The following is a 26,788-nucleotide window of genomic DNA, read 5'->3' as shown; positions in this document are numbered from 1 at the left end:
AAGAAGAAGAAGAAGAAGAAGAAGAAGAAGAAGAAGAAGAAGAAGAAGAAGAAGACATAAAAAAGCAAAAAAGAAAAGCAATACTCTACTGAGGTTCTGAAAACATACTTCAAAATGGGCAGTGTGGAAGTCTTTTCATAACTCTTAATGTTCTGGGCATCTCAGGCTGTTCAGCTTGCTGTTATTTAAAGTTATCCTTGTAGTTCCTCATCATAGGAGCAAAAGCACTATGAGAATTGTTAATTAAAATGCCCACTCTGCTATCCTGGCTGCCTCAGCCCATCACTCTGCTGGTGATGCTGTTGTTGTGAATCATGGTACCTTCTTCATGTTGTCCTCCCCCAAAGAGGTACACTTTTCCTAAAGTGAGGACACTTGCCTCTTTCATTGTGGCCCCAAGCTAAGAGCCTTTAACTCCTGCCCTGATTCCAAAGGCTCTCACAGCTAATCCAACCTAGCTCTATTTATGTCTATAGTGAGCTGGGAAAGGTGATTCAGTAGCATCTGCAGTTCCAAATGCTCAACCTTCCATCAGGACAAACAGTGCTTTCCCATCCTTATCTAAAACAGTGTGACTTTAAGGTTGCTTTACAACCTTTTGGTTTGGGTTTTTTTGGTTAATGTTTGGATGCTAAGTGGTTTTGCTTTCTGTAAGATTGAAATCTTCTGCATCTGCTTACACTGGAAATATCCTGCTGAGCTACACTTGACTAATAGGTTCAAGTGTTTATATGAAGAACTGAGTGAGTCATTCTCCAAGTGCTTGGTTGAAGTGCTAAAGGAATTGATTATTTATAGAGGTAGTGGGTGTTAACTACCATTTCTTAGTTTTTGTGATGTTGAACTTGTTTGGGAAAGATCCAGTGGTGCAGACTGAGAAAAATATTGATTAAATATTTCTGGGGGCTGAAGGCAAAACCAGACTGACATGTGAAATAAAGGGCTTCTCTGCATGAGCGAAATGAAATGGTCTTACTTTTTTTCACTATGAACTGTCCAAATGACTTACGGGAGGATTCAGGTTGAACCCAGCACCTCAGAGCTTTAATCCAGAATGAAAAAAAGGGTTGATTTACTCCCGATTTGCATGAAAAATCTGTTGGGTCTGGCAAGCCTAGTGTCTGTCACAGTTTCTAAAGTGTCTATCCAGCCCTGGAAACAGCATCAAAAAGCCTAAAACGTGGTTCTGATATGTGGATGACACTTTCATCATCTGGAGCCACAGAGAAGAAGATCTGATCATGTTTCTGAGCCATCTGAACAACATCCACGCAAACATCCAATTCACAATAGAAAAAGAAAAGTAAGGAACATTGCCTTTCTTGGATGTCCTGGTCATCTGCAAACTGAACCAATGTTTGGGCCACACAGTATACAGAAAACCTACACACATGGACAGATACATACACAAGAACTCCATCCATCTCCCAGGACAAAAAAGAAGTACAATAAAAACACTGGCAGACCAGGCAAAAAAGATCTGTGAACCCCACTTCCTGGAAGATGAATTGAAGCACCTAGACTGAGTTTTATAGGCTAATGGTTACTCCAGCTCAGACATCAGAAAGGTTGCCAAACCCAGAAAAACCCATATGAGTGAAGACAAACAACCACGCAAAGGGAAGGTATTTTTAACATACATCAAAGGCAGGCCTGCACAACATATGATCTGGGGGCTGCATGCAGCCCACCAAAGGATTTTGGCTAGTCCACGAGGATGTGGAATGACTTCAGGGCTCCTCCACTGGTCAGCCTTCTCCTCAGAAGAGGGCCATGCATGGAGGAGGAGCATGGGTAAATGCTTGCCCTGTTAGGCTCCTCCACTGCTCAGTTTTCTCTTGAGCAGAAGGCAGGGTGGTCGTGGAGGAGCAGGAAGGCAAGCAAATGCTTGCCCTGCAAGGCTCCTCCTCCACCCAGCTTTCTCCTGAAAAGGTCGGGCAGTGTACAAGAAAGAGAGGCAAATGCTCACCCCTCAAGGCTCCTCCATTGCTTTGCCTTCTCCCAAGGAGAAGTCCAGGTGGAGGAAGAGGACAAACAAGGCTCTACTGCCACTTGGCTTTCTCCTGAGGAGAGGGCCAGTAAGAAGAGAAGGAGAATGGGATTAATTCTAATTAATTAATTAATTAATTACTATAATTAGTATTTAATTAAAACCTTTCTGGAGCCCTGGTGGTGCAGTGGTTAAATGCCTGTACTGCAATCACTCATTCACAAATCGTGAGGTTGCGAGTTCAATACCAGCCAAGGGTTCAAGCTCGACTCTGGCTTGCATCCTTCCAAAGTTGCTAAAATGAGTATCCAGCTTGTTGGGGGCAATTAGCTTACACACTATAAACCAGTTAAGCAGTATAGAAATGTACTTACTATTGCTTGCTATTGCTATCTGCGCCCCAAAGAAGTTAGTCTAGTGTAATTTTGGCCCTTACCTACTGCCTGGTTGTGCAGGTCTGATCAAAGGGGTCACAGACAGAATAGGGAAACTGCTGAGGACACACCACCTACAAATGATCTACAGACTGACCAAGAAAATCCAGCAAATGCTGCACTCAGCAAAGGACAGTAGAGACCCACAGGAGTTTACCACACACTGTGCAACTGCGGACAAGTCTACAGAGGGACCACCAAATACAGTGTTCAAACATGAATCAAGGAACATGAGAGACGCTGCATACTGGGCCAGCCAGAAAAATCAGCAGTAGCTGGGCATAAAATGCTGTTTGGAAACACTGAAATTCTTGACCATGCCAACAACTATCAGGTCAGAATGCACAGGAAAGCCATTGAAATCCACAAGCACTTGGACAGCTTCAACAGGAAAGAAGAAACCCTTAAAGTAAATAAAGTTTGGCTACCAGTCCTGAAAAGCACCAAGATCAAGACTCAGCACATGCAAATGAACATCACCCAGGGCCAGGGGTTTCCTCAGCAAACAACGGATCACTAATTAAATAGACACAAATCCTCTTCACATATCCTCCTATCCTGAAGTCTTGCCATTTACCAACAGACCAACAGACCAACACAGGGATTAACATGTAAATCACTTCCTCTCAACCAAAGGTATAAAATCCCCACACACCTCCTTGTCACCATTCTCTGAAGATGCCAGCCATAGATGCTGGTGAAACATCAGGAATAAACTCTTCCAGAACACAGCCACATAGCCTGAAATACCCACAAAAAACTATGGATGCTGGCTGTGAAAGCATTCAACTTCATAGTAAAACAAATACTAACTCAGGTGGGAGTAGGAGGAAGAGGAAGGGGATAGCCCCATCTAACCCTTGTACTCATGGCTGGTCAGTTTCATAAATGAAAGATAAATAAAATGCACTTTCTTTGGCACGTGTGTATGTGTATGTATTTGTGTACATTTACAGTTCCCTTCTTCCCTCACTGGGGTGGCAGAGGAGAGGAGAGGGGATTTGATGGAGAGGTGTACAATCAGAGTGCACAGTGGTTATTAGATTTACATGAAAACCATAAGGGCTATTCGCTGATAGGTTGATGTATGCTGGGAAGGGGGGTGGAAACAGTGAGTTCACTAGTGGAAAAATGTGTGGATGGTTGTGCCAGTATTGTTTTGCAGTGCTTTTTGTGTGTGGACTTAATGGGATCAATGCGGGGTCCCTGTGGATCACAAAAATGTAAGGTGAGGCTTGATTTTTTTTGTGAGAGTAGAAACACCCAGAGAGGCACAGTGTTCTTCCCACAGTTAGGTACACTAAATAGGCTTCATTTCAGCAACTTCAAATTTCTTATCCACCAGTCCAAATTGTCAGAGACGATGCCATTTCTGTGTGTGGTGAATTTATTTCTGAATCGCAAACTAAGGAGAAACTGATTATTCTTCTACTTCCTGATTATTCCACTACATCCTGATTATCTCCATTCTTTTCCATTGTGCCATTTCATGTACTTGCAATTATAAAAACAATCCACTGATCACTATTATACAGCTACGTTATGTTTTAGCCAACCTCTACTCTTCAGTACGAACCTGTCAATTTCAGTTAGAGTGCACTATGATACTTAAAAAATCAGTGCAGTGTTTATTTTTTCTCTAGTTTTCCATCTTTTAAAAATTCCCTTATTGGTAAACTAGTTGTAATTATATCAGATTGTGTTTAATTATTGCAGCTGCCTTTTGCTGCTGCCAATGGATTACATTTACTGCAACATTCTATGATTTAATAGTCTGACTTTTCTTATCTTTTGTGTGTGTGTGTGTGAATGGAATACATGTTTAGGACAAGCTCTTTTTTCTCTTTGAAAAGGAGATACTCTTGTTATCAAAATAAAAACTTTATAGGCATGTGGTTTTTTCTACTTTACAGTGCTTTTTGTAAGAGCACTTTCCTATAGAAGGCTAACTGCTGATAAGAGAAAAATGGCATTGTAAATACTGGCCTGGCAGTGCACATTGTGTTAGACTGTGTGCGTGCGTGCGTGTGTGTGTGTGTAGAGAGAGAGGGAGAGATAATTGTAGCTATCAAGTTATATAGAATTGACAAAGATTGTTCCCATTCCACTAGGATTTTGATCAGGAGTTCTCTCCAAATAGGTAGTTCTTCTGTCCATGAAAGACTTTTGTTAGATATACAGTACTCTCATACTGTATTTGAATGTGGTGGTGGTGTAATGCATTGCAAACAGTTGGGGTGTACGCTATAATACATGGTGTTATTCAGCTTTCCTGTATAAAATGTTCTGTTTTCCCCATTCACTTGTTCTATACATTTCTTTGTCTTTGAAGCACTTTCAGTTATGTTTATGTTATTATTATTAACCTTTATTTATGAAGCGCTGTAAATTTACACAGCGCTGTACATGCAATCTTTTTAGTTAGACGGTTCCCTGCCCTCAGGCTTACAATCTAAAAAGACATGACACAGAAGGAGAAGGGAGTGGTGGAGGGAAAGGGTAAGAGGTCCAGCAGTTCCTCTCAACCTCCAAGGCCTGGACCAAGGCAGATGGATTGGAGGGAGGGCTTGGCTTCAAAATGGAAGGTTAATCATTATCCAGGGAAAATACATACTCACAAATAGGATAATACATATACCGTACATAGCAATACAGGAAATGGATCGATAAACAGTCAACAACAGAACATCAGATAGTAAGCGACAATTATGCGATGCCTGGGAAGGCTGTGTGTGTGTGTGTGTGTGTGTGTGTGTGTGTGTATCAGAAGTGCTTCAGTAAAAGCAGGAAACAGCAATTGATTGGTTTGATTCGTCTGTTGTTATATAGCACAGGCATAGCACCATCTGCTGTACAATAATATGCAAGCAACCCAAGTAAATAGAAATATTTTACCTTTAATGAACTCGTTTTACAAATAAGGAAGGAATGTATTATTTTCTTCTTCCTAATTAACACTTTCCCATGAGACTTTGGATATTTTTTTCAATTACACAGTAAAAATCGGAAAATAATGTTTTTGTTTTGGTCTGGGAGACAACTATTGTTCCTTATGGTATAACTTGGCATGACATGATTTCAGATTTGTGCTGTCCCTTGGTGTAGTGTGGACGTTGGCTGCTGTAGAGCAAAAACAGGAAGAAGTAGGTTTTGGTAAACTTGTTTTTTCTGTATACTAAGTCTAAGTTTACATCAGCTTATCTATTCATTCATTAACATTTTGCAACTGTATCTTGCACCATGTGGAGATGGAGAACATTAGCTTTGTTCATCTGAAACACTAAACCATGGTTTGCCTTGTTGTGACATGTGAGCAGAGATACGTTTCTTGGCAGTGTGCAAATGGATTTTGTAGCACCTTTTGAGACCAACTGAAAGAAAGAAATTTGTAGCATAACCTTCCATAGACTGAATCTACTGGTCTTCCACACTGCAGAAATAAAGAAGTTTGCCACCACTTTAAGTGCTATTGAATGTTGGAGTTTTTAGTTTGATAAGGCACTGTAGTTCTCTGACTAAGGCTAAATATCTTACAAAACTACAAATCCCAGAATTCCATAGCACAGAGCCATGGCTGTTAAATAGCTTTATTTCTACAGTGTAGATCCAGTCTACGAAAGCTCAAGCTACAAACAGCTTTCTTTCAGTTAGTCTGAAAGATGCTACAAGATCCCTTTGTAAAATGAACCATAGTAACATGGCTACATCTTGAATTTCACACCAGCATTGACATGAGTATTATTATTGAACTGTACATCTTTGGCAGAGCTGTCTGCTTTACATAACGTTTTATACAGCCCCACATACTATTTGATGGCATACTACTACTACTAACTAATACTCATTTTCTCCAAAACTGGGATGAAAGCATATACACCCTAAACACAACCCTACCATTAATATTAACCTTATGCTAGAATCAAGTGTAATTTTACTACTTGTCAAACTTCGATACCACCTGGTTGAATTTTTATGTCAGCATAGTTGAATTTGCTCGGCATAAGTTAGGTGTTTACTTGCTTTGTAACAATGTGTCTGAAAGAAGATCAGCTAGATTTACAGTTCATCCTGTAATTACTGAGATTATCAGTGACTAGTGAATGAAAACAGTTTGCTTAGACTAGCAAAATATGTTTTGGTTGATGGTGTTTGTACAGTACTTTAGGGGAAAGCGGATGATGTAATCGGTGTTACTGAATTGCATTCTTTGACCTGTCTTACTCATTCCTGGCCTTCAAAAAGTTGCTTCCTAATTTTGTTATCTCAGATAGGAAGAAAAAAAACAATAGAGTTCAATAAAATGACACAAGCCCTCCTTATCCACTTTGAACAAACAACAGAAAACACTGTACCAAAAACAGTGTACAAAAACAGCAACTCTTGTATATATAAAACTAAGCTAAAATACCAGCAGATTGATACAAAATTATCTTCATTGGACCTAAGAATTCTTTCTCTTATCTGCATATGGTGTTTAACGTTATACTCATTAAAATGTTTCTTATTGTAGTGGCAAGAAAAGCCTGTGATTACTGCCAGCTTTTGGAAGTTATAAAAAAAGCAGGAACAAGGGAAATGTGAGTGATTTGCATTTCCTCTGTACTTGCTTCCCATATAATATGCAGTATCAGAGCGTGTATGCTTTTCTTACAATTTTCTTATAATGAAATACTCAACTCCAAGTATCTTGGAGGAGGAGGAGGAGGAGGAGGGCAATGAGAGTTCCCACCTTGCATTATACAGGTTTTTAAAACAACAAGAGGAAAGCATGTCTTCTGTAACAGTTTCTGTATAATGTCTGAAATGGCAGCTGGCATGTGGGTAGAAATTTTCTCCATAGCCTGATTAGCCAACCTTATAATTAATGCCTGTGGCAGGGAGTAAAATTTGGATCAGTAGTCTAGCAGTTGCAATTGCGATAAGATTTTGGATGTAGAAGCCCAATAATAGTAAACTTACACAAGGTTTGTTACTGTTTAGCCTTACGTTTTGAGTACTTAATGTTACATGATTTTTATTTTTATTTTATTTTTTTGTGTATGATTTTTTGACAGGTCCATGATGGAATATTCCAGTTCAATCTTGCTGCTCTCCATTAGTTTTCTACACATTGATGCATTACTTGAAAACGGAACTACAGTATTTAATGATACAACAACAAGTAAGGATACTCTGAGTTTTTGGCTTCAGTCTGAGCAAGTCTCTTTTTTAATGTATGTCCGTCTAGCTATCTATAGATCAGCTTATTATTTTCAGTTGCTTTGTTATCATTTTGTATATCAGTGTGTCTGCCACATGTCTTGAGAAAGTAGCATTAATATGTAGTATACCTCTTGACCACCCTGACTTATTGAGGACAGAGTTTTGCAGGTCGTGGTAGCAGGGGCTGGCATCCCAAATGGGTGGATCACCGGATACCTAGATCCTGGTCTATGCTGGGGCCAAACTTCTACAGCTGTAATCGATTCAACCTTGGTCTTTTACATTCCAATAAATTTGCTGTCTCTGTGTTTGCTGTGAAAAGGGAGCCCTCCTACCAGTCACTGATGATCCAGCAACAGGAATAAATAATGGCCATAAATAGTTCCTTTCCTATTGACAGTTGCTTTGAATGTTGTGTTTATTTCTCTCTGGGTCCATTCTGATACTTTTTGTGTGTGTGCTAAATCCTGACTTTCAGACCGCTTTTTTTATTCCCTAGGTAACAGTTGTCATCATTTTAACATTGACTTCCTTTCAGTTTCCCTTGAATCCAGCTTGTTTGGGATGAGCAATAAAGGAAATACAGCCCTCCTGAAGCACTTGACAGCAAAGCAGTTCGACCAAGGATGAGAGAGGCTCAGAAATCAACCAGTAGTTGGTTGCAGTGCCACTTCATGTTTTCTGTGGCCATTTTTAATATATTTGTCACAGCTACCAATTAGGGGCAATTAGGCATGCTGAGAAAACATGCATGCTTGTCATCTGTTGTGAATTCTGTCATCACTATAAGCACCCTAACAAGCTCTGTTGGGGAACACATCAGTGCTATCGTGTATCCTAAATTTCTTTCATGATGTTTTTGTTGTTGAATTGTTGGCCACAGTTATTCAGAAATCAATGTTTTAACATAGCAACTAAGAGATTTGTGCTGCCTCTACACTGCAGAAATTATGAAGTTTGACACTGCATTATCTATCATGATTCCATCTTATGGAATTCTGGGATTTGTAGTTTGCTGTGGCACCAGAGCTCTCTGTTAGAGAAGGTTAAATGTTCCACATAACTACAAATCGCATGGCAGTTAAAGTGGTGTCAAACTGCATTATTTTTGCAGTATAGATGCAGCCACAATCAGGAAGGGTTTTCTTGGTAGTATCATCCTATAAGTGGAATTCTCTGTCCAAAGAAATTAGGTCATCTGCATCTTTATCTGTTGTCCACTAGCAAGTCTTTACACAAGTATTTGACTCAGCTGTTGCTTAATTATTTTTATAGGTAACATATTTCATGGGTAATATAATAATGTAGTGCTATTGCTGATGCGGCTATTACTACTGCTAAACTGCTTTAACCAGTTTTTGAAATCAAAAGGGTTTTAATCAACCATTGTTTCTCTTATCCTTTTAACAGTATTTGCAGAGTTATGTACAAGGCTTTAAGAGGCTTTAGGATTTGTGATAAGAAGCTTTGACTCTCCAGTACCTAGCATTAAGTGCTTCCATTAGATATTTGGTAACACAGCAGACCAGAAGAGCATGGATGGAGCTGCTTTTATTGCTGCCACAACACCCCTGATAGCTTTAAAGCTTTTAATTTAATTGCATGTTAATTCAGAATGTAAAATGTAGCAGTTGACTTGAAACTAATTACTTTCTGATCTCATGTATATTTAAATACGCTTGCCTACCATATTCCAAATGACAATTCATTTCTTGGGTTAGTAATTTCTGATTATCTGATTCCAGAGACTTTGGTAGGCATTTTTAGAACCAGGAACTACTTCTAGTTCCAATCTACAACAGGAGACTTTGTTTCAATTCCTTATTGCATTTTCCCCTCTCTCTTTCCTTCTGCCTTCCACTGAAAAACAAAGAAAAGTAATGGTATTGTGGAGAGAGACTTCATCCAGTCCTGGGTCTTGGCTTCTAAATCACTGTCTATGGCTAACAATAGTGGGTGAGGCACCATAGTTTAATGGTAGAGCACATGCTTGCAAAAAGTCCCACATTTAATCACTTTTCCAGGTAGAATTCAGAAAGACCTGTGTGCACACCAGAAGTGAGAAAGATGTGGCTCTGCAAATGTAACCACTCTGAGAAATCCCACCAGCATAGCCAGCACCCTGGTCTAAATCCTAAAAAAATCTGCTGAATTTCTGAATGAGAATGATATACCATCTGTTATATGGTAATTATCTGTATCTGAGTGGTATTCTTACACTCCTGAGAGTATTGTAATGTATTAGTTGCAAACACTGATGTTTCAGTTTTATGAATTACTTAGCTGTACTCCAATAAACTTTGGTCATCAACAAAACAATCAGGATTTCTCAAGCATAGTAAAGCAGGAAAAGCTCTCTCTGAAGAACTCAATTTTATCATAAATGTCATAGTAGATGAGTAAAACACAAGGCTGGCAACAGGCACTTGGAGAATAACCTGGAAAGCAAGGTTCCAGGAGGCAAATGCTTCTTAGGGTATTAGTGGACATATGAATTAAAGAGAACACATACAGTTAGCTCAGTTTCACAAATCAAATTATAGATATGCATCTAGCATGGAATTATAGCACAGTTGTCCCTCTATTTTGTCTCTCCCTCTCTGCCCCAGTTCTCTTACAGACCATTTTTCCTTAAAGGTCAGAGAAGAAGGGTCATATATGAATATGAAAGTGTTTCCAGATTGGTCTCTACCTGATCAATATGATGCATCTGTCTTCTTTCCCTAGTGCCACATTGGGTCTCAGAAACATCACCAAGCATTTCAGAAGAAAGAGAAGTGTGCAAGCAACATAGCCTTAAGGCAAAATAGTCATAATCCAGAAGCAATTATTTCTCTTGCAGCAGTTCTTGCATCATACTGATTTTTAAACACTTAAGATGAAGTGACAGCTACTAGTAGATGAACATTCTGAAAAATTCTAGTTGATGCCCATGTGTCTGCATTGTGGAAAAAAATAAAATATATAACCAAACATCTGGTCCAGAGAGACTTGCCTTTACTCTATATATCTATTTTTTTTAATTAAGGGAGTGTTTTTATTTGGAAGCAAGACTTGGACAAAACAAGTATAAGAATGACAGAGTCGCTGTCCTTTATAGTAATGTGATTATGGGCTGAAGAGCTTTGTAATGGTTTTTAGCATGCAATGAATGAGCTGACCCGAGAGGTCTGACTTTTACATTTATCCAGATCAAAGTTTCAATTTAACACCGCTGTGGCTATTAACCTGAGATACAGTTGTTTGATCTTTGTTTTTTGAATAAATGAAACAAAGTATCAGGAGAGTAAGGAACTTTTTTGGGAGATTATCTTTTAGCAATAAAGAGGTGGGGAGAGCTAACATATTGCTAAGTCAAAGATCTCTGGGGTCAGAATGCACTGTCATTTCTAAAGTCCTGATGAGTTTCTGCTAGAAGGGCATAAGAGTAGTAACATTCTTATTTGTCAAAACTCTGATTTCATTCGAATAGTGAACTCTAGTGATGGTTATACCAGTGATTCCCAAAGTGGGTGGTATGCCACCCCAGGGGTGGTGCAAAGATCCAGGGGGGCAGTGAGAGGAAAGAGGGTGGTGGTGGTGGGTCGGTGGGCATGGTGCTACCACACTTAGACCCGTGTCACCTGGTGCGATCTGCATCCTACTTCTTTCACAAGTCTGGCACAAGCAAGATACTTGCCAGATACTTGGTTGCTGCTCCCAGTATGACCAGTATGATCCAAGACAATAGTGACTGAGTCTGGTTGTTTTGAACATGCAGTAGAACAGTAGACCTAATTTGAAGAAATATGTGTTGGAGGGGTGCTAATGTTGCCATTCAAGAAGAGAGGGGGTGGTAGCCCAAAAAAGTTTGGAAACCTCTGGTCTAAACAATCCTCTTGTTGGGGACATGGTGCAAAGCTAGGGGTGCTTTGGATACTTTGTATCCAAAGCCTCCCCTGGTTTACCTATGGAATCTCACTTTTTATCTTTTGAGTCCTGTTGTCAGGAAGGGAAGAGCTGTAGAGTTTTTCCATAGACACATGGAGGAAGACTAGCTATTGGATGTTGGAAAGTTGTCTGGCCTTAGAGGCATAGATTTGATTGTTACTATTGACCATAGTATTTCATTCTTAGGTATTATGTTCAATCCTGCCTCTATAAAATGGCAGAAATATCTTTTATGTCCTCAGAAGAAAATATACATTCATTTCCCTCAAGGATCTTTCTGTATGTATAATGACATTCACTTGTAAACCTACTAATCTGTTGTTGACATTACCACCAGAGATATAAAATGCCTGCATGTGCCCCTTTTTATAGCTAAACGTGTTTTTAAAGCTATAGTGTGACCATTGATTTTTGTGTATAGCCTGGGAATAGGTTGGAGTTTCAGAGTAAGAGAGTACAGTGGGCCCTTGATATCCGCTGATGTTTGGTTCCAGAGCCCTCCGTGGATACCAGAATTCTTGGATTCTCAAGTCCCATTAAATATAGTGGCATAATAAAGGTGTTCCTTATATAAAATGACAAAATCAAGGTTTACTTTTTGGAATTTATATTTTTTGGAATATTTTCAATCTGTGGATGCTTGAATCCGTGGATAAAAATCCATGGATATGGAGGGCTAACTGTATCAATGATCTATTATTATCCACTGGACCTTAGCTTGATTCTTGCTTTTTGAGTCAAGAATTGTGATGAGGCACTCTGCTGGCAGCACAGAAAGGGCCACAGGTGCTGCAACCATGAAAAAAATAAGGCTCTGGAGAAATAGACTCCACAGAGTTGGCAGATTTTGTTTTCCCTCTCTCACATCCACTGCATGATTCTGGGGAAAGTATAATTCATGCTGCTCCTAACTGTAGCAGTACTTCCTCCTGAGCCAGTCAATTCTTGGAACCTTTATGGATATTTCCTGATTTTACTGCCATTCAGAGAAACAGACACCTCACCAGAAATCTGAAAATGCTACATGGATCATGTGTTGGTGAAAGATATCCTGGTCTACTTGCATGTATTGCCATTGGTTTCTTTTCATTCTGAGAGAAATGCAAAGTAACCACATGGGCATCCATTCACAGCTCCACCAAATTCTACAGAATCATCTCCTTTTTCTTGGCTGGAGAAGGATTTTGGCTGATAGTTACCTATGGAGGGTTGACTTCTCTGACACATCTATAGCCTTGTCTGCACTGGCCAGACTATCCTGGGCCCACACCTGCCCTGACCTCCTCCTATTACCTTGAGCTCTGTTTCTGTGCTACAACAGCTATCTACAAAGATGTTCCCCTGAGACATTCAGTGCCCCCACTGCCCCAGGTCGCTCATTCCTGATCTCAGAATGAGATGCTCAGTAACAAGCAGAAGGCTGGGTGTCTCGTCCTGACCTCAGAATGAATGACTTGCAGTGGTGGCAGACACACTGGCAGCTTAGCGAGCAGCCAATGTAGACAGCCACTGGGGTGCAGAAATATAGGGCTACAGTCATAAATTTTCAAAATTTGTATTAAAGCTACTATCACACACACACACACACAAGTTCTGGTATGGACATGCTGAATGTTGTCTGGGTTTCCCTCACCAGAACTGTGGGTTGGGATGTGTGTTGTCTGAACAGAATGATGCCAGAAGCTGAGAGGGGGGAGAATGGGCCTTTTGGACCATGCAGACAAGGCCTATGAAAGGGGAGGAAATCTATGTGACTGGTGGCTTATTTTCTTAGACAAGGCAAAGAGCAACTTGGCCTTCCAAGCACCTGCCCATACTGCATACTTCTTACGCATTTATATATCTGTCTTATCTCTTTTCTCAGGTACCTTCCTTGTCTGCCCTTGTCACTCATGTTCCTCCCCACTCCCAATAATTCCTTTATCTTTGAGACCCTTGCATGTGGAACATTATTGAATGCATTACTTAAAAGTTCTACTGCTCAGCTATTATGCTAATTGCTCTAGGGACTACAGACAAGAGCATAGTAGTGCCCAGGGGAAGCAGGTATGTTAACTGTACTGTAGTAGCTGAAGTAAACCATGTACCAGCTGTTCCTATACCTCATAATGTTCAAGAGGAGTATATATAAATAATAGTTATGTCACATTAATTTTCATGTTTTTGCTTTTCAATGTCAATACACAGCAAAGAGGAGGTAGTATGATATTTTAACGCTAAGAACAGTCTTTGTGTTCCAGTGTTCTAGCCCATTTCACTTTAGAACAGAAAGACAATTACTGTGGGGAGAGGCACAACTGATTTTTCCAAAATTAAGAGGTTGGATAGGAGTACGTATGAGATATTTTTTCCCCATAGTCATAATATTATTGGATGGAGAGGCAGACTCCTCAGTGTCTTCTTCATTAGCTTCTAGAACAGTAGTTCCCAAACATTTTTGGGCTATTGTCCCAATTTCTTCTTGAGTGTTCTCCAACACCTGTTTCTTGATATTAGGTCTACTGTTTGTGCAACAACCAACTAGCCAGCAGCATCTACCTTAGCTGCACCCAGCTTCCCATCGCCTCTGCCTCCTCCTCAGCCTCTCATGTGTGAATACAGCAGTGGGCTGCTCATCCCTGTCTCCCAGGCTGGCCTTACAGCAAAAGGAAGGCCAGCTGGTCAGCTGCTGCTCCCAGGGTGACTGGTGCAAAGGGAGCAGTGCCCATGCAGCTAGTCAAACTGTGATTGAGTGGCTAGTTGTCTTGGGAGCAGCAACTAAGCAGTAGATTGAGCAGGTAAGCAGGTAACTGAGAAGCCTCTTGTCTGTGCTGGACTTGCAGCAAAGGCCAACACAAGGGAGAAGTTTCTCAGTCGCTGCTTGACCAGCTGCTTGGTTTATGCTCTCCAAGGTGATTGGGTGCAGAGGGAGAAGCTTCTCCCATGCATGGAAGGACTCTCAGTACTTCTTTGCTGGGGCAGAGAGGGGCACTGCCAGCTTCCCACTTTGCTCCCTGGCAAGGAAGGTCTCCCAATCAGAGGTGAGGGAAACAAAGGACTTTTCCAAAAAAACCCCACCCCACTATTATTCCCCTTTGTTCCCTAAAAATGTGCTTTCTCCATACAGCTTCAAGTCATCCCCTCTCTCCCTGCACAGACATATAAACATTGTTTCTTCTGCTACTTTTTTTCTGGGCCTGTCTGTCCAATGAAAGCAGCAGCAACAGCAACATATCTCCAACCTGCCAGCCAAGTCCTAGCAAAGCTCACAGAATTTAAGCAGGGTCCCAAATGTGAAGACTCTTTTGCTGCTGCCGCTGCTGCTGTCCACCACCACCACATGCTCTAACTCCTGATCTCCACAATGGTCCTAAAGGCTGCTAGTTCCCCTTGCCTTCAGTACTTTGACTGAAGGGCCCCCTGCTGCCCCCTTTCCCCTCACCACCTCATGGATCTTCCCATCGCTTCTAGTGGGCTGTACCACCCACTTTGGGAGTCACTGTTCTAGAGGCATTTGAGTGTCTGCTAAAATACAAACTAAATGGCCTTAACCTGGCCAAACAAAAAAAAATCTTATTAGGGACTTGCTGGTTTTCATGAATACCACAGGATTGCTACTACTGGCAGTGGCGTCACTGGATTTGGCAACACCCAGTGCAGTGTCACCCCACCCTATTGAACTGGTCCCCTACCACACATCATACAAAATCCTTGGTAATGTTTTTTTGTACTAATGTTACTCACCAGTTGTAATACCTCTATATAACTGAATGTAATGGCAATAGTTATGACATAAACTGCTGTAGTAGCAAAATTAAAATTGCACCTTTAAATTATAATACAGTGTGCCTGCATTATACGTGGCTTTGAGCTTATGTGCTCAAACCACGCGCGGTGCAAGGGGCGGCGCATCCCATTAAGATGAATGAGGTGTGTGCCCATGGTGCGTGTATGCGTGCGTGCTGCTGTACACACAAGTATATGCGGAATTCGCCTTACATGGGGGGTCCGTAACGGATCCCCCATGTAGGGCGAGGGTCCACTGTATTATAGGTACAGCCTAAATGTATTTGCATGTAATAGTTTCATGTGGTTAAAATAAAATTTGGTAAGATATGACTTTTAAATAAAATTTTAAAATAATAATTTAAAAAATCCCTGCAGCCTCTCCTTTCTCCTTCCACTGAGCTTTACCGCACTCACACCACCTCTTCCACTAAGCTCCAATGTTTTGAAGGAATGTAGATGAACACCACAACTCACTTCTGCCAAAAGGGAGATGTTTGAGGAGCAGTAGTGTCACCACCCCCTTTGGGTGTCACCTGGTGCAGCCCGCACTCTCTGCAACTCCCCCCCCCCCCCAGTGATGCCCTGACTACTGGACTTTTTTCAAGTCTGTTCAGTGCAATACAATTCTTTTCCAACTTTTGTTAGAGCAAGTGATAAGAGTCACATCAGAAGTGCTGTTTATTCCCCTGCACAGTGGAGTCTGCACCTGGCTTGCATGCTCAGGTGGGCTAAACCCCATGGAACCTCAATGTTGTGTCAAAATAAAGCACCAAGCCAGACAAAATATTATTCCATGTCACAAAGGTTGGTCGCTTGGTGCAAGAAATAAGGATTTGGGCTTTATTAATAAACTGTTGCATTACAATATTTCTAGAGCCAGAAATCATGTTGAAGACCTGTTAATTTTGTATTGTTACAAAACCTAATATTTTGGACCCAATGTAGTGAAGATTGGCTTACATCAGTCTTTCTGATTCTCAGTCTTTGGTCCCCCAGAAATCTGGACTTTGGTTCCTAGAATTCCCAATCACTGGCTAGGCTAGCTGGGGATTCTGGGAGTTGAAGTCCAAAACACACAAAGATTAAAATTTGTTAAAGTTAATGTGTAGCTCCCATCTGTTACAGTTTGAAAGCTGCTACAGTATATTGTAAGGATATCTGCTCAAATTTTGGGGAATATTAATTAGCTCAACACACCAATATGGGGCTCCTTACAAGTACCCCTCTCGGATCGAATCCCAGCCTGTTTACGAAGGGACCAGAACTTCCAGGAACTGAGGCAAAGGCAAAGTCTTTGAATTTTAATCTAGTTTATTGATGCACAGGGGGACACATTCACACACATACATTCACTCATGCAATCACTCAAGGCTAATAGAAGAAAGGGAGGAAAAATGGAAAGAGAACACAAGGCCTGCTAATGGAAATACTTGCCTGCAATGGTTTCCCTTGGAATCAAGGTAGCTGCAGCAACACTGAAGGAAAATGGGGAAAGGGGTGTGTGGAACCAGGAGAAGCAGACTGACAGAGTGCCTGCCTGCCACCAACATGGAACTTCGAACAAAGGAAAAACTGGACTTTTTATAGGTTCCTGGTCACGTAGCCAGTGGAGGCTCTTGTCCTACATCAAAGTAAACCAAATTTACACATCACTTGATCCATAGGCATCCCCAGCCATGGGAAAACTATTGTTGCCGGAATGGCTTGTGTCTGTGAAACATCTCCCAGTCATAAATCTGTCTCCTAGGTGTGAAGGAATCTTTCCTGTTTGCAACTCCTAAGTAAGGCTGCTGCCTACGTGGTCTCTCCACTTTCAGGTCATGGCAGCCAGGGGCAGCTCCCATAATGCCTTTCCATTAGGGTCATCAGGAGACATACTTCACCCTATAGATGCAGAGCTTTCTTGGAGGCCTCTATGATCAAGTGATGCCAGGGAAAAGGGGCCACCTGATTACCTCCACAGATGCATTTTGGGATAGGGATTTTGGGGGTATTTTTATAAAATTCCAGACTTGATAACAATATACACTGAGGTCTGTCAGGCAAACAACTCCCTGTGCTTACACATTTTTTCTTTTACAGCAGGCAATGATTAGCAAATATGACTCCAAAATATGGATCTTCTTTGTCCTCTTTCCTTATTGTAAGTTCATAGGGAATAATGAAGAATTACCTAGTGGCTACTCATGGCTTCCTTAAATCAGGCAAAGTAATTACAGCACACCTGCACCATATGTGGCTTTGAGCTTATGCATACGGCAAACCAGGAGGACAAAATGGCATGCATGTGGGACCATGCTGCCATAGGAATCAATAGGATTCCAGCATACATATTTTTTCATAATACATGGGGGGGGAGGGAGTCCAAAACAGATCCCCCGTATATAGGATGGGCCCACTGTATATTTCATTCTGCACTATTTAACTCAGGGATGAGCAAATTGTGCATTTCCTGATGTTGGAGTATAATTCCCATAAGACCAAACCAGCATAATTAATTGGAAGAGATAATCAGCATTGTGATTCAGCAATGTTTGGAGGGCCACAAGTTTCCAACCTCAGGGTTATAGGAAGGAACATTCCACCCTCAGGCTTATATGGGACGGCACTTTGCTAAGCTGAATTGCTTGCACATTCTTCCTGCATAGTGTGTTACTCTGTGGGGTAATCCAGCTATACAATAAATATGAAGTGGTCAGTTTATGAAAGTAGGACGATGTTCATGAGCATTTATATATATAAATGCCTTGGTTTACATTTAGTCTTGCAACAATGGTGCAGACTGTGCCCACTCTACATTCTCAAAATAGCAGTGCTATTGTTACTGCCTATATCGTCTTGTGAGAGGAGGGGAGGAATTTTTTTTAAAAAAATCCAAGAAAGAAGTTTCTTGTGTTCTTCTTTGCTTCACTTTTTATTCAGTGTATTAAATTAGGGAAAGGGTAGAACAAAAGGCCAATGTCATCTAATCACACACTCCATAAAAGGCAGTTCTGACATCTACAAAAGCGGAACAGTTTTGAAGAATTGGCAGGATCTCATGAGTCAAATTATGATTAAAGTGTGTCTCAACTTTTTCACATGAATTCAGGAGGGAGCCAAATTAGAATTGAAACAGCTCCCCAAGTCTTCAAAACCACCCACTTTTTTGAATGTCTTATGTTTACCTACTCACCATCTTCTGTTTGGGACCTGTATTGCATTGGTTGAATACAATTTATGAAAAAGATATCTGTAATAATTTATGCCTTGTTCTTGCTTTTAATTATCTAACTGCCTCATATATTGATTATAAATATTAGTATAATGATTATTCAAGTTACATTTGAGGTGCTACATTTTCCTGTTCTCTCAATTAAATTATGCAAAACGGGTGGGAATCACCAGTGCGTTTGGCCCTTCAGGAGGTCCCCCATGCTTATTTTGGCCTGCACTGATTTCTCCAAAGTCCCTTGCACACACACACCTTCATAGGACTGGAATGTTAAACAAAGTGCACAATTAAATAAAGGGAAATGCCTATTTACTAATTGCATTTCTAATTAGTACAATATTGCTTTTAATCATATAGAACTATGCAGGAGGAGAGGATATTAATAGCTATAGCCCTGTTGTTGTTCATAATTTTTTGACTAGTTTCTCCTGTTATGAGTCCCTGATGTGTTTGACAAAGTCCTCTAGCTATCACCATTGGCCAACTAAGCCAACAGTCAGTCCTCAAGAGCAGATGGCAGCACTATCAGCCAGGTAGTAGGGCAGCGAGAAATACTGTGTGTGATTATGTGCACATGTAAAAGAGAGACAAGGATCTCTTCCAGATTGGTCTGAAGAAGTTTGAGTTCTTGAAATATAACTCCTTGGGTTTTACTGGTCATTGTCTCCTTGGTCCCCATTTGTTCCATTCTTTGGGGGAACTGTTGTATTAATTTCTTGGATCCGTATTGGCCACTTCAAAAGGTTTATTTGAAACAAGGGCAAACTAAACCAAACCTATGATTGATCTTGTTTGAAGGGGAAATTTTCTGCTCCTGTCTTTTTTATTTTACCCCTCCCCCCCCTTAGACTTACAATCTTATAGTCTAGAAGTGGCATTTCAGTGATGCATTATACTGTAACTCTAAAAGAGAGATGAAAAGGAGAAGAGAATGAGACTTTTTTGTTCCAATATGTCTTGGAATTACAGAGAAACATCTTGCAGCTAGAAAATAGTTTCAGACAACAGAAGTGTCCTTTAGATTTTTTTTTTTTAAAAAAACAAGAAATATTGCAATACATATTGCAGTTACCCGACACCTAAATCAAAGGAAGTAATAGTGCCACTCTATTTTCCTTTGGTTAGCCTTCACCTGTAATACTGTGTCCAGTTTTGGACACCACAATTCAAAAAGGATGTTGACAAGTTGGAGCATGTCCAGAAATGGGCGACAAAATGGTGAAGGGTCTGGAAACCATGCCTTATGAGGAGAGACTTAGGGAGCTGGCTGTGTCTAGCCTGGAGAAGAGAAAGTTAAGAGGTGATATGATAGCCCTTTTTAAGTAATTGAAGGGGTGACATATTGAGGATGGAGTAAGCTTGTTTTGTGCTGCTCCAGAAAATAGGATCCATAACAATGTATGCAAGCTACAGGAAAAGAGATTCCACCTAAACATTAGGAGGAACTTCCTAACAGTAAGAGCTGTTCAGCAGTAGAACACACTCCCTTGGAGTGTTGTGGAGTTTTCTTCTTTGGAGGTTTTTAAATAGAGACTATTCATCTGTTGGGGATGCTTTGATTGTGAGTTTCTGCATGGCAGGGGGTTTGACTGGATAGCCCTTGTGGTCTCTTCCAACTCTAAGATTCTGTGATTTGCCCCATCTGGAGAGGTGCAAGGATTTATCTGAAATGGAGGGGAAGAGACAGTTTATGGAAAGAACAATATGAGAGTACTTTTTATGTGTATGAAAACAGAAGGGGCATGCAGTGGTAAAATGCTTTCTGGACATTTAATTTCTTGTGTAAATAGTGCAGAGAAATGGGTCATTCAGTCTCTTAGATTTCCTTTTTGTGATGTTTGCTCTTCTAAGGCCTCACACTAACTTTTAAATTGGTTTGAACCAGTTAAAATGAACCATGGTTCACACTTGGACTGAATTGCTGAAGCAATTCAGAGAGACAGGCCATGTGCTAGACCCATTTAACCTACATCTTTCTAACCCTATTTTTTTTTCCTGCATCTTTTTGGATAAATCGATTCCATGGAAGTGTGAACCAGATGGGGATCGGAATCAATTTAAATTTGCCTTTGGGTCGGCTGGAGCAAGTCCATTTTGAATTGATTCATTTGTAAATGTGAACGACAAGTGGGTTATTTTATTTTGCAGCAAGAAAATATGATCAGGGCAAATGTAGTGTGAACCATGCTCTGCTGCCGAACCGATCCATCGATTCGGTTCACAAAGCAATTTATTTGTAAGTGGGAATCCAGCCTGAGTTTGAGTTCTTTGCTATAGATTCACTGATAGTTGTTTTGTAACTAGATACACTTAGGAGATCAGATGGGGGTAATGAAAGGAGAAGGATGGGAGTGAAGCACCTTGCTTCCATTCTTACTGTCGGATCGTGCAAACATTATCAGACACATGGCGCTTATCCCATGATGATCCCATCAATGAAGAGGAATTGTCCTGTCAATTCAGTATTAACGGGTTATCCCATTATTACGATATGGATGTAAATGACAGGACAGTTCCTGTTCATTGATAGGATAATCATAGGATAATCATGAAGTTGTCTGATAATCTTCATGTAATCATGCAATAAGGATGGGAGCATCGTGTTTTTCTCCCAACCATCTCCTATCATTACCCCCATCTGATAATCTCCTTAGCCTCCCATCGGTAATATTAGCAAATGCTTTCCTTAGAATGTCTTCATACCACTTACACAGGACTTTATGTGTAGACTAGTTGCATTGGTTTGAATTGCTTGCTTTTGTGCCCTTGGTATTTAATATAATTTCATAACAGTAGAGGATTTGTAAAGACATGAAGTTGCTCTCAATTTAAAGGAGCCTAGATGTTTTACATGGAATTTCTGTCACTGTGTTTAGTTCTTGGACTACAGTCTCTGTCCCTTGACATTACCATTTTCTGCCTTCAATACTCTATTTTACTGAAATAGATGTCAAAGCGCAGTGCCAGTTGATTGGTATTTTAGCATATTGCATTGCATTTTAGCCTCTCTAAAATCAAAGAAACTCAAACAACATAATTTGGCTCAGGTGTATTTTTCTGTAACCTTTAACATGAGAACAAGTTCATAAGTTAATGCATTATTTCAGTAGTACTGCATAAGGGCAATTCTCAAGTGCTCAGATTTTGCTTTTAGGTATATAATAAAATAATAAAATAATTTTTTTATTTCTATCCTGCTTTTTGCCAGGCAATCAAAGAAGCGTACAACAAGCTAAAATACATCCATATATACATAGTACCCCCCTTAAAACAAGATTAAACAGTATAAAATTAAAATGAACATGCTAAAATCCAAATAATCCAAATAATAACCATGGGCAGAGTTCGCTAGATGGGAAGTCTTATTTGTGGCCGAGTATTTTATTCTGGGAAGGCCTGCCGGAAGAGATCAGTCTTAATGGCTTTTTTGAAGCTCTCTAGATTGGTAATTTGCTGGAGCTTTCTAATCTGATAAATTAATGATCATATTTCTGCTCTTTGCTTTGATCTTAATGCCTATTCCATGTTATTGTGTAGCTTCTGCTTTCACTTCAGCTCAAACCTCTTTTCTTCTTCCTCCTCTCCCCCTGATTTGGCCAAAATCACAGATAGTAACTTTATTGTGGTGCATCTTACTTAATACAGACACAGCTAGTTTAGTTTAATTAAGATCCAATAATTTTGGTTTGGTATGTTTTGTTTTCGTTGTTGTATGCCATCAAGGTTTGTTTGTTTGTATGTTTTAGTTATGGTGACCCTAAGACAAACTGGTCATGGGATTTTCTTAGCACAATTTGAGGCTGAAAGCATGTGACATGCCCAAGGTCACCCAGTGAGTTTTGTGGCCAAGCTGGGAATCGAGCCCTGGTCTCCAGAGTTCAGCACACAAACCACTACATCAATACTGTCTCTCTTGGTTTGATGTAGTCAACCTATATTAAATTTGGTTTGTCATCACAAAGGGATCGTGTGACACCTTTCTATGCTAGAAATCTTTCTCTCAGTTTGTGAACATTCATGGATTCACTCTGTTTTATAAGATAGTTTGTCATTGGCATCTTAATTGGATAATGAAGGAAGTGAATTGTGTAATTTAGGAAATGCATTTCCTTATACTGTATTATCTTGAAACCAAAGAAGAGCATGTGGTACTGTCATCTAAAACTCTTGTGATTTTGACAGGAAATGTATCAACATATGATTTCCCAATATTTTTATATGTGGTATTTTTAGTGAATTTTTGAAACTTAAGCAGAACACAGGTGGCTGTTAACTGTCTTATCAAACAGTCTTGAGCAATGTTTATTGTTGTTGTTATTATTATTATTATTATTATTATGCTTTATTTATATAGGGCTGTAGGTTTAAACTAGTCTCTCTCTTTATCAGTCTGACTCTGCCTTTGGTTAAAGTAGGCAGAGAATTAGTGGGGGTAGTGGGGGGCAGGAGCTGGGGGGAGCTTTTTACAACTTGGAAGTAATCACAACAGGACTGGGTGTATCTCTGTACAAGGGCATTATTCTGATGATATGTGGCAACATTTTGTTGTAGAATCTAATTTTGTAGCAAAAAATGGGAAGATAAGTATTGTGACCCTACAAAAGTTCTTTAGTAAGTTCAAGTGAAGACAACACCTCTGTTGCTTGAGTAATGATGTATCATATGTACCTTTGGGTAACACATATGACCTGCTGCAAAAAATAACCACAACAAAGTCAAATTTGTTGTCACAACAGTAGATTCCAATGGTGAAAACGAACCCCTTTTCAGATTGAGTAGGAAGCTAGGAGTTGCTTTCAGGATCCACTTATCAATAGCTGCTGCTATGACTGGCCCTGTTGCCTTCTTCCCTGCTTATGGGGTTGTGTGATTTAGTAAATATATGCTATTTAGAAAGAGAAAATAAAGTTGTATGGAAAATACGGATGCCATTTTGCAAAACTGATTCTGTTACTCTCTAAGGCTTTCTAGGGATGCATCTACACTGCAGTTCAACACCACCTTAACTGCCATGGCTCTATCCTACAGAATCCTAGGATTTGTAGTTTGACACTCTTTTGCACAGAAAGCTAAAGACCTTGTAAAATTACCAATCCCAGGATTCCATAGGATAGAGTTACAGCATTTAAAGTGAAGTCAAACTGCATTATTACTACAGTGTAGATGCACCTAAGGATTCCAACAATATTTTTTAAAGTCATAACTAAAGAAGCTAATATTACTTAAACTTCACTGTTCTGGGTATGCATTTCATTGTAGTTACATATCTCTCTCTGAGAGAGATATCAAATGACTACTTGCAGAATCTCACTAATTTATTCACTATGCTATGACAGATCATGTGAACATACCAGATGAGCCTAAAAACATATGATATTTGGATGACTGGATGAAGTTTTGTTTTAGGAGGCATATAAACAGCTTTGATAATCCCATAAAGTATACAGGATTTGAAATACTCATTTTAGAAACCACCTGGTGGGTGGAAGTGAGGGATGTATTGTTTTGTATATACAGTCACCCCTCCTACTCACAGATCTAAGATCCGTGACCTTGAATATCTGTGAAGTGGTGACCTCTACTATTTTCAATGGCGTGCATGCCCATTCAAGCCTATGGGGTTTAAATATGTACAAGCCTCTGTTTTTGCAGGGGGTGGGTGGGTCCAGAACGGATCCACCGTGAAAACAAAGGGCCAACTGTAGACTCTTGAGACAATTTTACATGCAACTTCTGGGAGTGATTGTTAAAGTGTCCCACATTCCACTTTGAGAATTTGTCTCCATTTTGAGTTAATCTGCAAGTTTTTATATGCATGCATCAATTTTTTACTACAGTGTGCTGAGGGTAGCTGAAAATGAATTCCAGGTTGAGCCTAACTTACCTGGAATTCTGAAAAACGAAATACTCTAAAAGCCAAAACTTTTTTCATAGGTGGCTGAGATAGTAACACCTTTGCTTTCTGATGGTTCAGTGTTCACAAACTTTGTTTCATGCACAGAATTGTTTAGAACATTGTATAAAATTACCTTCAGGCTATGTATATAAGGTGTATATGAAACATAAATGAATTTCATATTTAGACTTGGGTCCCATCTCCAAGATATCTCATTATACATATAGATACAAGTAAAGTATTCCAAAAAATTTTAAAAAATCAAAATACAAAATACAGAACACTTCTGGTTCTAAGCATTTTGGATAAGAGATACTCCCCAATAGATGTTAAACTCCTAAACCTGAGTCCAGTGGGATATGAAAACAGAAGATGATGGCGGATGGGTGCAGTGGCATTGTTACTTCTCATGCCAGCACTGGTTGCTCCAGTAACATAAGAAAGTAACCACATAATTGCACTCATTTACTGTGCGTCCTATTTTCATATATTACTGAAGTGGTGTAAGACTAGATTATGGAACTGGCACCCTGCTACAAAAGAAATATGCATATCAACTCTAAAATATTAACAAGGCATGTAAGACTGGATAAGAAGACATCAGATAACAAAAAATGCCCAAGAGAATGGGGCAAAAATAGCAATATCCTTAGTGTCCTCTAATTTGACAATTTTGATTCAGTGTCCTAGAATCAATTTGGGTCATTTCTTTGCACGTGTGCTCCAATCCAGAGAAAGACAAACATGAAGTTGGCTTTGTACTACTTTTGCCAAAGAAATCTCATTGCAAGTTGCTGAAGTGAACTTTTCCAAGTCCATATAGTAGCTTATTATGATATGCAAAAAAACAAAAACAAAAAACTACTCTAGAACAAACACTTTGCCCTTTGTGTTGTACATCAGGAGATTTTAATTGCCTTGTAAAACATAAGACATTTGAAAACAGACACTGGTAGATTTTTTTTAAAAAAGATGTGCTTGAAAAGCATAAGAAAAATAAGCCTTACTGCCTATTAAAGCATCTAGAACCTAGCTATCAAGAATGACATACGGTTTTCTTTCTTTTTTTAACTGCAATGACAAACAAATTTTGTAATATCTTAATTCTGTGTTTTGATACAACTTTTTAATAAGAACATTCAAACATGAAGCTTATTTTTTCTTTAACTAAAAAACATTAGATTGCAAAGTTTTGAATATTTTTATTTTTACTTGGATTGGCACTTGTTATGAGCTCTGTTTCTAAGCATGGCATCATGGAAAGAATATTTCATTATGGTCAGAAAAAGTCCTAGACTAATGCACAACAACTTGCCAGTTAAGGAAACAATGGACAGATGGTTAAGGCCTTGCCATGTATTCTTGAAAATGTCCTAGGGTGTTTGGATTCCAATTCTATTTTCTTTAAACAGAAGAGTTGCATGGGCATTATTTGCTGTTATCTCCTTGCATTTTCCATCAGTGGAAATGGAAGAAAGCAAGTTCCTTCTGTAACTAAATATTTTGAGTGGTTGATGGGAATTCCTGAATACTGGGCAGAAATGATTTGTTTCTGTGTAAAGAACAAATTTTGTTAAACAAGATACATGTTATGACTTTATACTATTTTATCTCATTATATATCTTTTCTGTCTTCTTCCTCCCAGAAATAGGATTATTAATTACAATATATTTTATGCTGGATGTCAACACACATTTCCTAATATTACTTTTCTTTTGTTGTTGTTTTCATTGTGTTATCTATCATCTTCACATTTTACTCAATAGCCGCTATACTGTGTCACCTCAACAGTTCTTCATTTGAAATGACATTCTTCTGAGGAGCATCCTCAGAAACTGTGTTATTTATGTTAAAATGGACTTCAATAGAGAGGTTTCCTTTTCAAATTAATTTTGAGAGCTCCTTACCAAACTCCTATGCTGAGACATTTGAATACACCTGCTGAAGCCTCATACATTTCATTTCTGTTGTGTTTAAAACTTATCAGTATGAAGAAATACTGAAGAAGAGACAAAATCAGCATGTACATTCAGTAAATCTGCCAGTAGGGAATCCTTGAGAAGGCCTCTTCATGAATCCTAAAAAAAAAAAGGAAAGGGATGGTGGGGTAGGGGAATAAGGGCTTTATCCTCGGTACGAATTCTGCTCTCTCATACATTTTTCCTTCAGTCTTCACATTTCTAGCATTGCAGTGAGATGTTGAAAATAATTCACACTTGGAACTCTAATATTTTCTTTGGTGACATTCCTTTGGTAACCTTGCCTTTGGATGCCTAGACTGTATTGCTAAATGTATAACTGACACTTTACATTATCGCAGAGCCAGACGTTTCGGAATTAATGGAAATTTTCA

At 39.6% G+C, this 26,788-nt stretch overlaps 1 protein-coding gene across 5 annotated transcripts in view; it reads left to right on the top strand.

The window, feature by feature from the left end:
• Nucleotides 1–26,788, top strand: part of PTPRE (protein tyrosine phosphatase receptor type E) — a 159,726-nt gene that overhangs the window by 88,835 nt on the left and 44,103 nt on the right. For 4 of the 5 annotated variants that reach the window (XM_042459724.1, XM_042459723.1, XM_042459722.1 and 1 more), the window contains one exon: nucleotides 7,479–7,585. In XM_042459724.1, the coding sequence (XP_042315658.1) occupies nucleotides 7,483–7,585 (103 nt within the window). In that variant the 5' untranslated portion in view covers nucleotides 7,479–7,482. Of the gene's footprint in view, nucleotides 1–7,258; nucleotides 7,389–7,478; nucleotides 7,586–26,788 lie in introns of those variants that run through there. The other variant, XM_042459725.1, reaches the window with a different exon arrangement.

This window comes from Sceloporus undulatus, chromosome 3, assembly GCF_019175285.1.
Source record: "Sceloporus undulatus isolate JIND9_A2432 ecotype Alabama chromosome 3, SceUnd_v1.1, whole genome shotgun sequence".
In the NCBI taxonomy this organism is placed as follows: domain Eukaryota; kingdom Metazoa; phylum Chordata; class Lepidosauria; order Squamata; family Phrynosomatidae; genus Sceloporus; species Sceloporus undulatus.
The sequence above is the reverse complement of the archived record's forward strand: the minus strand, read 5'-3'. Positions and strand labels throughout refer to the sequence as shown.